General features: G+C 41.6%; 1 protein-coding gene across 1 annotated transcript; it reads right to left on the reverse strand.

Annotated features, from left to right (window-relative positions):
* Nucleotides 1-10,709: 10,709 nt before the first annotated feature.
* Nucleotides 10,710-11,174, reverse strand: LOC138031323 (zinc finger protein 239-like). Its single transcript, XM_068879032.1, has one exon. The coding sequence runs from the start codon at nt 11,172-11,174 to the stop codon at nt 10,710-10,712; it is 465 nt and encodes a 154-aa protein (XP_068735133.1).
* Between the last annotated feature and the right edge of the window lie 2,830 nt (nt 11,175-14,004).

Here is a 14,004-nt window from a genome sequence, read left to right on the forward strand (position 1 = left end):
CAACATTTCTGGCCCACAAAAGTCTCTAAAACTAACTAGTCCCCACGAGGCTTACAACGGTTCACTCATTCCATTAGAACTGTTATGCCATTAGAATCGCGAGAGCAGAAGTGCATCTCGTCACTAGAGGAAACACCTTTTCTTTTAATTGGCCTAGATTTGAATATAAAAAAAACTCGTGGTGTAATGCTAATTCTTCTATTTTGTCTTTATGTGATGAGTCAAATTTTTCAATTTTTTGTGTTTCATTGCTTCGGTTGCATTATTTACCTACAGTCGTCTAGTTTCAAAGGGTACACACTTACTTTATCTTAAATTTAGATAGATTAGCGTAATTAATGAATCAAATAAATGATTAGATAGATACATGTAGCTTTTTTGGCTTTCTGATGTGGATTTCTTTATTTTAGTTTTTAGCTTGTCAAACACTTTAAAGATGGGCCCCTGTTTTGGTAGACTGGGTGCCAACTCCCTGTGTACTTGACGTAAAATGAATTATCCTATCGTTTCTTTATATTCCTTTTGTTTTATTCACATAAAAAAACTTTCATGTCACTGATGTAAGTCCTTTCATTTTCTTCGCATTTGTACGTCCTATAGAAATTGTAAGGTTCTCTCAGCAATTTTGATGAAAGGCTTACAGGTTTGCTGAAGTCCAAACTTGCAACACCCTGAGAAATAAAGGGAAGGACTTAAGAACTATTGGTTTGAATAATAAACAGTTTCCATTCAGTTCATGGTCGATTAGTCTTGCTTTTTTTTGTTTCAGTTAATTAGAGGCATTAGGGTTCGATATCTCATCAAATCATTTTTAGCTCGACCGCTAGGTTTGCAAACAACATCTCACTTTCCAATTCAACTAATCTACTCCGATGACGACAGTCGTCTTGAGTGCAGCTCACAATATGTAAGAAATCTCTTTGTCGGTACGTTTGACAGTCCTCACATTAGGCCACGATTACCGAAACATGACTATGAAATCAACGCTACCGGGGCTTAAAACAACCTACACATTCTTTAAAGAGGAGGGGACTGGTTTCTGTCCTCCAACAATTGTAAACACGGTCCGTTGTGTGACATTGACCGCCCTGATAAATCTCGATTAGACCTAAATGATTTAAGGGAGGGACGCAGGAAAATGTTGAAAACACTAAAAACTGAATTATTTATTGAGATATTTACCGGACGAAATCTTTTAAAGAAGATTTAAAGATAACACTACTTATACCGTCCTTTTGTCAAACTGTTTCGTTTTATTACGTTTCATGGTCCGCGATCCTTCGATTTTTTTTCTTTTTCTTTTTGGAAGCCTTTGTCGATGTTAGAGTTCATAATAGGAAATGAGAAAGATACCACGAGTAGCCTTGCATACCATCCGGTTGATCAGGTGTGTCATCCACTGTTAACCCATGTAGTCTCAAAATGTCGTGGCTGCATTAGTGCAGTGCGCAAGCTTTGTTCCCTCAAACCAGCCTCTGAGCGCCGATTTCATAACCACATCTCTCCCACCCCCCCCCCCCCTCCCCCCCCCCGACTCCCCTCCACAACTAAGACCAGTATTGGCCAGCGGATGATGTGTTGGAGTCTGGGCTAACAAAGAAACCTCGTTCCCAGGGCTTTTCCCCATCTTTTCCTTCCCTGCCCCAAAGATGGGGAAAAGCCCCGGGAACGAGGTTGCTATAACAGAAATCTGCCGTACCACTAACATATTGCTAAACTAATTATGAAATGAGAGTAGGAAGACAACCCTCAGGCTATCATCTCTTAGCCGATTGGTGTAAGAGGAAAATATGAATTATGGGTTGTACAGTCAACTTTAATTGGGGAGAGTTTGGTTTAATTTCCGGTCAAGTATCCATTCTCAGACGTACTTACCAGCGCCTAATCTCGTTCCCAGAGTCGTCGTTCCCTTGACCAGCGGTCAGGAAAGAGAAACTCTGGTCAAACCCAAAAAAGGCCAAATTTGTTTGGCTGTTGAAAAACGATTCAATGTCCTGACATTTTACGGAAAGTTGCAGCATGAGAAATTGTGTCATATTTTGAAAGGACTCGTGGCCTTAGGATATGACTGCTATACGCATAGTCAAAAGACTGTTCATGCACGCGCAGTTATTCAACCGGAACCAGAGTCTGCTGGACTAGGGTAACGGAGGCTCTGAGAACGAGATTGCTCCGTGCCGTTCTTTAAACAACGCCAGAAGGAATTCTGCGTTTGCATGATCGCTTCATTCTTCATATATCTTCGAAGCTTGCCCGTGAGACAATCAAAAGCAAAATTATAAACATTGTTTCAATCTAACAGTTTTTTAGTCCTGTTCCGGGACTCCCCCTTACCCCGCCCTGAAAATGGGCCTGGACATGAGCCCATCTGGAGCGTGCAACCTCCATACAGCGTCTGTGAAACCGCGTTTTCACAAGTAGGTTTATTTTTAGATTAGCCCTTCCCGCGAATTGGGTCAAAAAACAAAGGCTGTTCCGGTTCGGTGACCCTATGACGTCAGCTTAATTTCTTGTAATTGGCCATCGGACTCCTGTGGGAGTCTCATTCGCGGAAAATTCAATCTAAAATTAAATCGGTCTGTGAAAACGCCGTTTCACGAACACAGTAGAGTTGTAGGCTCCGGGTCATGGGTTCCTGGCCTGGAACCCAAACGGGAAAAGAGAAAACATACGTTTCACCCGGAATGGTTGTTCTCGGTTTATATTATCCTTCTCCATCCACTTTCTACGGTGGCCCACAAAGGACATGCTGCAAATTAAGCAGTTGCTGCAAATTAAAACATCAAAAGTATGCGCACGCACTGAAGAAAGGGCAGGTACAAAACACAGGTCACAGGTCCCAAGTCACAAGTCGTTGTTTTACCAATACCGAAACAACCCTAACTGTTTAGAAATGCTAACATTAGGCCTAATTAGGCTTAAGGTTAGCTTTAATTAACGGATGTTTAGGATACTTTCTGAATTGTTAAAACAATGATATGTGACCTGGACCTGTGGCCTTTGACTGTGTTTTGTACCTGCCCTTCCATCAGTGCGCGCGCATACTTTTGATGTTTTAATTTGCAGCAACATTCTTTTAATTTGAAGCAACTCGCTCTTTAAATTTGCAGCAATTTTTTTTTTATTTGCGGCAACTCTCTAATTTGCAGCATGTCCCTTGCATGTGGGCCACTGTAACTTTCCCCAAACGTTGTCTACCTATGATGCAATCGTCTGCAAGGTTCTTCTTGCAACATACACAAATGTATTGTGATACACTCTCAGTCCTTACATTTATTCGGCAATAATTTTCCAACATAACTGCGATCGGGGTTTTTTTCTCCTTATTTGGTCACAACAAGGCATAATTTAGATGCCATTTTCCTGACACCGCAAATCCTACCGTAATTTTTATAGACCTTTATTTAGATTGACCGGTGTGCTTGGTGACCTCGCCTATCTTTGCCCATTCATCATATTCATCTGGCCAGGAAGTGTCAGGCGTTCAATCGAGGGACTAGTGGTCGACACCGAGGCTTTCTGGGATAGAAAGACTTTAACCTGCCATCAGGCGTACTTTTCTTCAGACAGAGCGCGAAAAGGTACGCCTGGTACAATTTCTTAACGAGTCGTCTGCCAGTAGTCCAGAATCTGGACTTTACTCTGATTGGTCGAAAAACAATAGAGCTCTTGGAGCCTTGCTCCGATTGGTTACAAAAATGCAAATCATCGGTTATCATCTGTTCATAACATTATGGCCGCCGGGAAGGATTTGAACAGGAATGATGTTTAAAAAGCTGGTGTTGCTTCGATTTAACTTTTTTTTTCAAAAATCTTTAAAGGAAGAGCAGAGAGAGTGCATCCGAAGTATAGCTTGTCTGAAAGAAGACGATATAGTTGTATTTCCTAAGGGATTTGGCAATAGTGTTATTTACAGTCCCGAAAATTCTAGGAAAAAATGCATCGTTCTACTTCCACCGACTCAAAATTTTCGTAGTTGTGGTAAGCCTTTGGAATATACCCGGAAGCAACAAGTCGTGAATCCAGAAAGAGCCGCATAGGACTTAGTGATGCCACAGTCGGGGAATCAGCCGAGCTTGACAAAGAATTTCGACATTTTGTTCACGGAAGCGCTGATCAATGGTTTAGTGAAACTTACAAAATAATAGTTGAGTAGCTGCTGCTGGAAAACTAGAATTTCTCAAAGTCCATTTTCCTCGGAGATAATAGCATCTCTTAGTGGCATCTTAAATATTTGAGTTTAAATAAAGTTTATTGTACTGTTGATTGCGCCTGATAACATGAAGGATTCAGCTTTTTCTGTGATTTTATCTCGAAATGTTTGTTCCTTGATGGTTTAAAGTAAACAGAAAAACCGCACCAAATTTCAAGTGGGATTTGCAGGAATACTAGGAGCTTTGATTGTATGGATGAAGTCTGACTTCGAAGACGTTCCAGCTAGACTTCTATTGTGTTTTCGTCATCTTTCCTTGAATTGCAACGTGTAAGTAATTTCCGATAGAATCTGATTGGCTAACACTTACAGCATTACACAAGACAACATCACTCTTGACAGGTGGGCCGGCGGTAGACTACCCGTTAAGAAAATGTATCAGGCGTACGCTTTCGCGCCTTCTGTAGAGGAAAGTACGCCTGATCGCGGGATAGAAAGACCTCTGACTTGGGCGCAATATCCGAAACCCAAGGCCTTTCTTCAAATTTGCTCTTTTCACCTATCCCATAATACAGTACATTTTGGGGAGGTATTTGCATTAAAACAATGGATATTCAGTTCAGTGAAGTATGATCTAGTCCCAAGAATAAATAACTTGCATTGTTTTTATATAAATACCCCCAAAACGTATTGCATTATGGGATGGTGAAAATAGTCAATACCTCTGTCTTGCTAGGTTTCTCTAAGTGCTTCTATATCGGTTTTATTGCCTAGATAAACTGAAAACAAATAAAAACAAATGAACAAAAAGACAACAAATCAACATTAGAGCGGTTTTAAAACGACTGTCGAATACCAATAACAAAGTAATTCCTCCGACCAATCACAACAAGAGCAAAGCAATGAACCAATCAGGATTCCCAGCAATTAACTGTAACTTGCTCAAAACGCTCTAAAGATAAATGCATTACGATTTAGCGAAAGGAGGTTCTTGCAGGAAAAGGTTGGAATGCAAGACGTAATGCATAAGGAACTTGTAGTTGGCTTACCTATTCAAGATCGATTTCCTAACGGTGCAACAGCTGGCATTATCACAACTTTGCGCGCAGTAGGCTGAGCACGAGGCGTGACAAGGGTTAGGCACATACTGTGAAGCACAGCATTGTTGGGAACGCTCAGGATAGCACGTGAAGTGACACGCTTCGGGGCACGTTATTCTGGTTGGCGCGGGAGCCGGTGCTGTCACCGCACCTGCGATATAAGGAACCTGATGGAGCTCAGAACAGCATCTGGACAACACTTATCGTCGAATGCTCCAGGACAGGACAGAAGCTCGATTGGAAGCAAGCGGTGACAGACGAAGAGTAGGGTGGGAGGCGCAGCAAGCGGCAGAGCAACCTGACGAGTAACAAGTGTTTGCTTTGGAACAGGGCTGTGTGCAGACTCCGTTATCACTCGGCTGAATAAGCTACAATCTTGGACAAAAAGGGTTGAGAATATTTAAAAACAGGGGTTACTTTACGCACTACGCCCTCAATAACGCACTCTGGCAGTCATCTCCTCCTCCCCTACAATCAGTGTTGATAAGCCCAGGTTTCACATGCTTTGTTTTGTCCAGGAACATTGATCAAGAGGAGGGGGGGGGGGGGTGGTGGGGGCATTTCTGAATAAAAACGAGAGCGAGTTTGTCAGAGTTGTCATTGCAGTTAGTCCAAAACCCGAATTTTCTCAACAATTTTGTCGAAGATTGCATCTGGGTTTGAGGTAGCCCCCTGGAAGGGCAACTGAGAAGGAAAAAGTCATCACCATTTGCCTCAAAATAGGACCTGAATGTGACTTGCATTTACGACTTCCTAGTTTTCAATCGAAAGTGGTAGTGCCGTACTCACCAATAAAGGAGCAGCCCTACACAAGCTCCCCATTTTAAATGAATTTTCTTTGAGACCCAATAGGCTTTTTGCAGCTTGTGATCACAAGGTACAAAAACCACCATACTGGAACCCAAATTTCCCTTTGGGACATTTTAAAAAAAGAAAATTTAAATTAACTTACTTTGTTTTAGATTTCCCAGTGTGCAATTTGCGTTCCAGGGCCCGGTTGTTTGAAAGCCGATTAACTTAATCCGGGATTAGCGTAAACCTTTGTTTCATGTTTTCAATTTCTTGGTGAATATCAGCGTTGAACAGCATTTGGGAGTAGAGAAATAAACTCCTTGGTTAATTTTTAATCTGGGATCGGCTTATGAACAACCGGGCCCAGGATGGCAGTTTTTGTACCATGTGATCAAAAGGCCCATTTAGAGGGTATTTTGTCGTTCATAGTCAAAGCAATTTAACATAGTTCCAATAAAGAATTCTCTTGAGGGATAAAGGTGCATACGCTTATTCCAAAATGTCCATTATTCAGTATTCTTTTGCTGCTTGGAAATTAGCCCTCGTTGCGTCGTTCAAGGTTAAATAATGTTTTTAATTTTCAGCTTAAGAACGAGGCAACAAGAGCTAATTAGCAAGCAAACAAAGAATACTAAAATGGTGGCCATTTTGGAATAAGGTGAATTGGTTTCCAGTAATAAAATAGTTACATGTAAAATATTGTAACCAATAAGAGATCGTACAGCCAAGATGCCTTAATAATTTTGTTTTTTTAACCCCAGTTCAGTGTAGCTTCAGTATAGTCCTTAGTATCTGATAGTTAGTAATTGTCTGTGTTGTAATCTTTGTTGTATGTTTGTCAATAAAGCTCACAACAGCAAAAAACAGGATTCTCGATTGAGACTTTATATACCACAAGAACCGTACAATAAAAGTATTTTCCTGGAAAACGTTTTTTTCCAAAATGTCTTCCAATCAACTTCAATCCCTACTAAACCCGTTTAACTACCCGATGTAAAGGGGAAGTCCATTCCTTCCACAGACTAACCTTAAACCGTAGGAATTAATGTTTGCAAAAAAATATTTTGGACCTTATTTAGTTTTTAAAAAAGTGTCTAACAGAAAAAAAGGTATCTATAAGCAAACATGGTATCACTTTTTGTCACTTTAAATTTCCTAGGTTGCTGTTATCTCGAATAATTGTGACGTGTTTCAGAGACACAAAGAGCTTTTGTTTTACAATGGCGCATCACTCCGTAACACGTCGCAAGTATTCAAGATAGCGGCGCCCTTCGAAAACAGCAATGAGCAATTCTGAAATTCATTTATTTTAGAATCAAACGCTTTCTTTGAAAATTTCAAACAAATTTGATGCTATAATTTTTTTTGGCAAAAGAAGTCAATTTTATTGTAATGGGCCAATGCGCCAACTGGGGCGAGATGGAGCGGGGATGACAATGGGGAGGGGGGGGGGGGGAAATATTGTTTTTAGACATTGTCTCCTGTTGTTGTTGTCGTTGGAGTGGAGGGTCCCCTTCACTAAAACGAGTTCTTCTAAGGGACGAACCATTAGAATGGCAAATTACCTCAAAAAAAAAAAAAATCCTGTAAGTGGTTGTTTCTAATTGTGGAAAGCTTGCACCCCAGAAGAAATATCCATCAGAAAAGTTAGCCTTTAAAAAAATCATTCTTCGCTGATAATTTTTACCCCCCCCCCCCCCACCCCCCTCCGGTTATTTCTTATGGTCTGTCCCTAACCCTGTTTGAATTTACACCACGCAAAGCGCATGCTTTGCACGATGCATTAATTTCGTGATTAGAATGCTACTGCACGGCTACTGCATGGCTACTGCACCGACTTCACGCGTGACATCTAAGAAAATTCCTTCGAGCCTGATTGCAACGACGAATATGCTAATTAGAAAACGCACGTCCTACGGCATTTCCGAAAGCGCCATTATGGGGAAATGGAGAGCTTTTCCAGGTAACCGTGTTAATGTTATACTTTTATCGGTTTTTAATTATTCTGCCCAGTATTTTACAGTGGTGCCTCAGTATCTGCATGTTATTGTTTATTTTAACTTTGGCCTACCTTTTACCCTAGTCATCAAAATTAGAAGACAAAATAGCACCGCTTTTACGAGAAACGGCGAATGCCTGTTTGTGATAAAAGCATGAAAATTCTGTTCTTCCTTTTCTGTCTTCTGAGGCGTTCCTCGGTATCTTAGGGTGCGTTCGATTGACCTTCGTTTTTACGGAGATTCACATTAAAATTTTCAGGCACCTGCTAAATTGCTATTTTAAACATATCCTTATTATCCTTTTTGCTTCAAAACGCGAGACATACCGTTTTAAATTATTACTCCACGTATTCTTATTCCGGAATAGGGTCAATCGAACGCATCCTTAGTATCACAGGCATTATGTGAACCAAAATCAAAGAAGTTCATTTTCTTTGGCAATTTTATTCTTACGTGTGTCGACAGGAGTAAACGCGATGCTAAATCTCTGTAAATAGGTGGTTTGGAACCAAGCAACCAATCTCTAGAGACACTTGTACAGGTAACAATGCTGCAATTTTACAATTGCTGGTGGACGAACAAAAGTAGCCGATGAGAGATCTTTTGTTTTCGTCCTCCAATAGGGAACTTAAGCAACGACCACGGCAACGAGAACGTCATCTCGCAATATAAATTCGCGCTATTGTAACCACTTCGTGACTATTTTATCTTTTTCAATATGACAAGGGTGTAGTAGTTCCTCAAAAATGACGTTCTTCATAAAACTTTCACGTTGTTGTTTTGCAGACGATGGACGAAAGTGAAAAACGCACGTGCAGAGCGTACAAAGCTATTGTTTTTGCCCACTAAATATGCCAACTTGTCAGGTTCTCGTTGCCGTCGCCGTTGTCGTTGTTAAGTTTCCTGACACGGCGGCCATGGCGTAATAATAAAAACCACCTAGAAGCTTTAAACTACCTCGCTTGGTAGTTTTAGTTTAAGCAGGAACCCATGACCCGGAGCCTACAACTCTACTGTGTTCGTGTAACGGCGCTTTCACAGACCGATTTATTTTTAGATTGAATTTCCCGCGAATGAGACTCCCACAGGAGCCCGATGGCCAATTACAAGAAATGAAGCTGACGTCATAGGGTCACCGAACCGGAACTGCCTTTGTTTTTTGACCTAATTCGCGGGAAGGGCTAATCTAAAAATAAACCTACTTGTGAAAACGCCGTTTCACAGACGCTGTATGGAAGTTGCACGCTCCAGATGGGCTCCTGGTTTAAGCAAGTTTAAAACCAATTAAGTTTGGTGCGCGCTCAGTGTGAACGCCAGAAATCTAAAAGTTCAATTTGGTGTGATTAGGGTATATACGTGGGAGCGAAAAACTAGTACGCCTAGTTTGAATTCAGTTGTCATTTTCCAAGATCCGATCATTTTAAGATGGCAAAGTCTATCTAAATGTTAATTTATGCACCTATGACGTAATTAAAGTTTACCATCCACTTATGTCCAGAAGTGCAATTTGAGGTCTGCCCAATTTTGATATCCAACACGACGTATCCCTTTATAAAGGTTAAGTATTTGCTACGTTTAAGCGTTAGCGTTATTTTCTGGTCAGAGTAAATGCAGCTGTTTCTGTTTCATTGAACACCGGAAGTTAGGGGACACGTTGTGACGTTCATTGCCTCTATTCCCAAACGCGAGTTAAGACCTGTTTACAATGAAGGAAGGTTACCTTAGTGCCAGGGTTAGCGTAGCAGGAGGGTTACCTTAGCACTGACATATTTCTTCTTTTTTTGAGAAATGTGTTTACAGGCAGATAGGGTTGCTAGGGTAACCCTAGTACCAGGGTAATCCCACCTGTCTTGTAAACGCTCTGCTAGGGATAACTCGGCTACCCGGGACAACTTTTCGCTGGTTTCTAGCCGGGTGCGGTTACCAAGGTCAATTAGAGTTGTCCCGGGTAATAGGGTAACCCCTGGGGGGGGGGGGGGACTTTAGGAATTTCTGGGTGGGGATGTGCCGCTGGCACCCTGGAACCCTTGGCCTAGACTAGAGCTAGTTCAGCTGAATTTTGCTACCCTATACTAGAGTAAATTCCCACCGATTTCCGCCTAAATTCCGATTCTTGACAGTTAATAATACCCAGAGGTGTTTCATGATAGCCATTTATTGATACTTTGCCTATTTGATCTTTTTATATACTTGAGTGGGAATTTCTGGTTTCCTTAGTCTTGATAAAATCTTCAACCGACTGGTCAGTTTCGTGAAAAATGACTCTATTCTAGACCGAAAGGCTATGATTTATATACTCTATCCTAGAGTAAACTGTTTGCAAACCATACCCTTCACAGCGGCACATACCTATATAGTCCATATATGGCAGTACCCCCCCGGGAGGGTAACCCAATCTATCAAAGTTTGCTTGTAAACCCGGGCTATTTTTGACCATTCTACTAGGGTAACCCTAGCACTAGGGTTGACCTCCCTCTATGTAAAGAGGGCCTTACGCTGAAGATGTGCATTCAATTACGTCAGTGCATTTCCTGACATACATGAAGTTGGCAATAGGCCTAGGAAGCGTAAAAGGTCATTTTCAATGTAGATGTTCTAAGAGAGGGATATCTCAAAAAGAGAGAACTGACAGTTGAAAACTCCAAATCAGGAGCTCCTGGTGGTTTACAACAGGCTAACACCATTGGCAAACGGATGCAAGGCGATAGAATGCGTCTTGAGTGCATTTTTTTGATAAAACGCTTTGGTGCAAAACTGACATTGGAACGGTTTCTTAGGCGCATGAGTTCCCTTATGAGTATTCAGAGTCGACGCCAGAGTAAAACCTTTGCCACAAATCTGACATTTGAGGGGTCGCTTGCCAGTGTGGCCATAAATGTGAGCTTGCAAGTTGCCTTTCTGATTGAATCCCTTGCCGCAGTATTCACACTGGTACAAACGCATGTCTGAATGGGTCCTCAAGTGATATGTAAGGTGTGTCAACTGCTTGAAGCCGCGTCCACACTTGTCGCATTTATGAGGCTTTTCTCCCGTGTGCGTGTATCGGTGAATCTTCATGTCAATTTTTTGGTGAAATCCTTTCCCACACAAGTCGCAAATGATTGGCTTGTAATTGGTGTGCGTGCGCATGTGTTTGCGCAAGTAGGCTGTACGCTTAAACACCTTGTTGCACTGCAGGCACACGTATGGTTTCACCGTGGTATGCGTCAGGCGATGGCGGGTGAGGTCATATGCCTTTCGAAAGGCTCGCCCACAGTGCTCGCAGATGAACGGCTTATCTCCGGTATGAATCCGTTTGTGACCAATCAAATCGTTGGAGCGACTGAAAGATTTTCCACACACATCACAACTGTAACGGTATTTCTTTTTCGATGATGGCCTCCTTCAATTAACAGCTTTATTTTGCGATCCTGTCCCAGCTCTAATGTCTGTTGAAGTACTAGAAGCATCCTCGGAGCTTAAAGCTGAGTTCCCAGTTGTTTCGTCAAGGGTTGGAGCTTGGCCAAACTTGGGTTATTCGTAAGAAAGTATCACCTTTGTTTGAAATACGTGTAGAAGATACTGAGAGCAGAATAGGGAAGATATCGTTGGCCTCACCTATTGTCATCAATGTGTCAACCTGAGACGCATTAGCTGTCGAAACAAAGGGTCTTTTGTTCCTGTGGTTGGCACATTTGAATAACAAAAGCAATGTGTATGAACAGATATCTTCCCTGTTGATGGAATATTCGGTTTGCGAGTTTTTCTTTTTCTTATATTCCGGTTTTTGCATACCCTGGTCCCAGAGGTTTTTCTTGAGCCGCAAGAGATCCGCGAAGCAGCGTAGTCGAGTCGCGAAGCGGCGAGAGGAGAAAAACCTCTGGTTACCTTGGACTTGAATCTCACTTTCATGCAGACGCCAGGGTCAGGATCTGACCCTCAGGCCCGGATTGGTTGATAATTTTACAACCATGCAAATCAATATGATTGGTTCGTTTTTGAGTGATAATACCGAGGGGACGCGTGATTGTTAAGTTGTCATTGGTCCCTTTTGCAATTATCAATTTGACGCGTTTGACAGCTGGCGCTTGAATGAAAGTGAGACACAAGTCCAAGGTAACCAGAGGTTTTTCTCTTCTCGCCGCTTCGCGACTCGTCTTCACCAATTCGCGGCTTTCTCGCGGATCAAGAAAAACCTCTGGGACCAGGGTAGTTTTTTCACAGAAAAAAGACTAGAATTGTGATTGTTCTTCCCTAGATAAGGAGGAATTAGAATTCGCTTTATTGCATGGATTTTCTGGGCTTGTTGGATTATTTTGGCGCGAAAATCTTACGATTTTCACCAATTAGGTGCAAAGTCGTAGACAGGCGCTTCTGAGCGTTTCGTTTCCAGATAGCCTTCGAAAAACTCTTCCGTTTTCAGGTGAATATTATTTCTTGAAAACGACTTATGCAATGTATTTTAGTGTACTAAACCAGGATAGTCCCAAACAATGAACTTTGTTTTAAGTCTACTGAGTCTTCTAGAGCTGGGGCACTATAATTGGAGATACTGCAGTTAAGGTGATTCCCTAGTATTTCACTGCGCATCCTGTTCTGCGCGTAACACAGCGTAGGCCACGTTCTTATTCAGGCATGGCTAAGAGGCTTTATGCTCAAATTCGCGGCTCAGTTCTCTTTTCTTTGTCTCACAAGTCTCAACGGATATTTCTAAACGAAACAATGTTTACATTTAACCAAAAGACTCGTAGCCATGTGTGAATATTGATATATCGAACAAAAATATTTCAAAATGGCGACCTTTCGGGAGGGAAAGCTCGCTAGATAGAAGAATGGCCGTTTTCAGAGCACAGCAGTAAAGAGCAAAACAAGAAACTTTTTAGACTCTCGCAAAACAAAAAGTCGACTGGCAGCCTTGATGATGCTTAAGTGTCATTTCAATCCGAGAGCGAAAGTGAAACCGCGCTATCGAGGAGATGTGTTGTCGAGGAGTCGAGTTTGGTTTGCTTTCTGTTTTCTCCTAAGCGAGATTATCCTTGTTTTGTTAGATCTATCTGCAGCGTTTGATACCGTTGATCATTCTATTCTTTTGCAGCGATTGTCACGTCGTTTCGTTATTAAGGGCATAGCGCTTTCCTGGTTTAAATTTTACGTCACTAATATATAGAAAGCAGTTTGTGATGGTTCAGGAGGGAAAGTCCACTAGTCGAGATCTTTTTTGTTGTGTACCTCAAGGCTCAGTCTTAGGACCTATTTTGTATTTACTGTACACGTCACCGTTGGGGGACATAGTTAGATTTTACGGGATGTGTTTTCAAACGACATGCAAATTTATCTTTCATTTGAGTCATCTTCGACGGTTGACAAACTTTCTGCTGTTTCCTGCATTGAGGCCTAGTACATTAGTGATATAAAATAAGTGGATGCTGTCTGATAAGCTTAAGCTTGATAATAGTAAAACGGAGGTTCTGGTCATTGGAGCGCGACACCGCCCTCACCCACAGCTTGATTTTTTACTTGTTGGCGATGAGCATGTGGTACCTACTTCATCCGCGAGAAATTTGGGAACCGTCTTTGATGACAACATGACACTTGAGTCTCATGTCACTGCTATTTGTAAATCTGCTTTTTTTCTCGTTAGGAATATTAAGAATAAAAAGTAACAACACTATCCGACGTTTCGGAGTCAGACTTGACCCCATTATCAAGGTTAATCTGTACTGGAAAAATTCGCAATTTAAATACAACGGGCGTTAGGTCAAAACAAAGACATGCATAAATGGAAATTAAACGATTTATGCATGTCTTTGTTTTGACCTAACGCCCGTTGTATTTAAATTGCGAATTTTTCCAGTACAGTTTAACCTTGATAATGGGGTCAAGTCTGACTCCGAAACGTCGGATAGTGTTGTTACTTTTTATTCTTAATACGTTTTCTAAATCGATCCTTCTTAAAGTTAGGAATATTGCTAGAATTAAG

The sequence above is a fragment of the Montipora capricornis genome, chromosome 14 (assembly GCF_036669925.1).
Source record: "Montipora capricornis isolate CH-2021 chromosome 14, ASM3666992v2, whole genome shotgun sequence".
Taxonomy (NCBI): Eukaryota; Metazoa; Cnidaria; class Anthozoa; order Scleractinia; family Acroporidae; genus Montipora; species Montipora capricornis.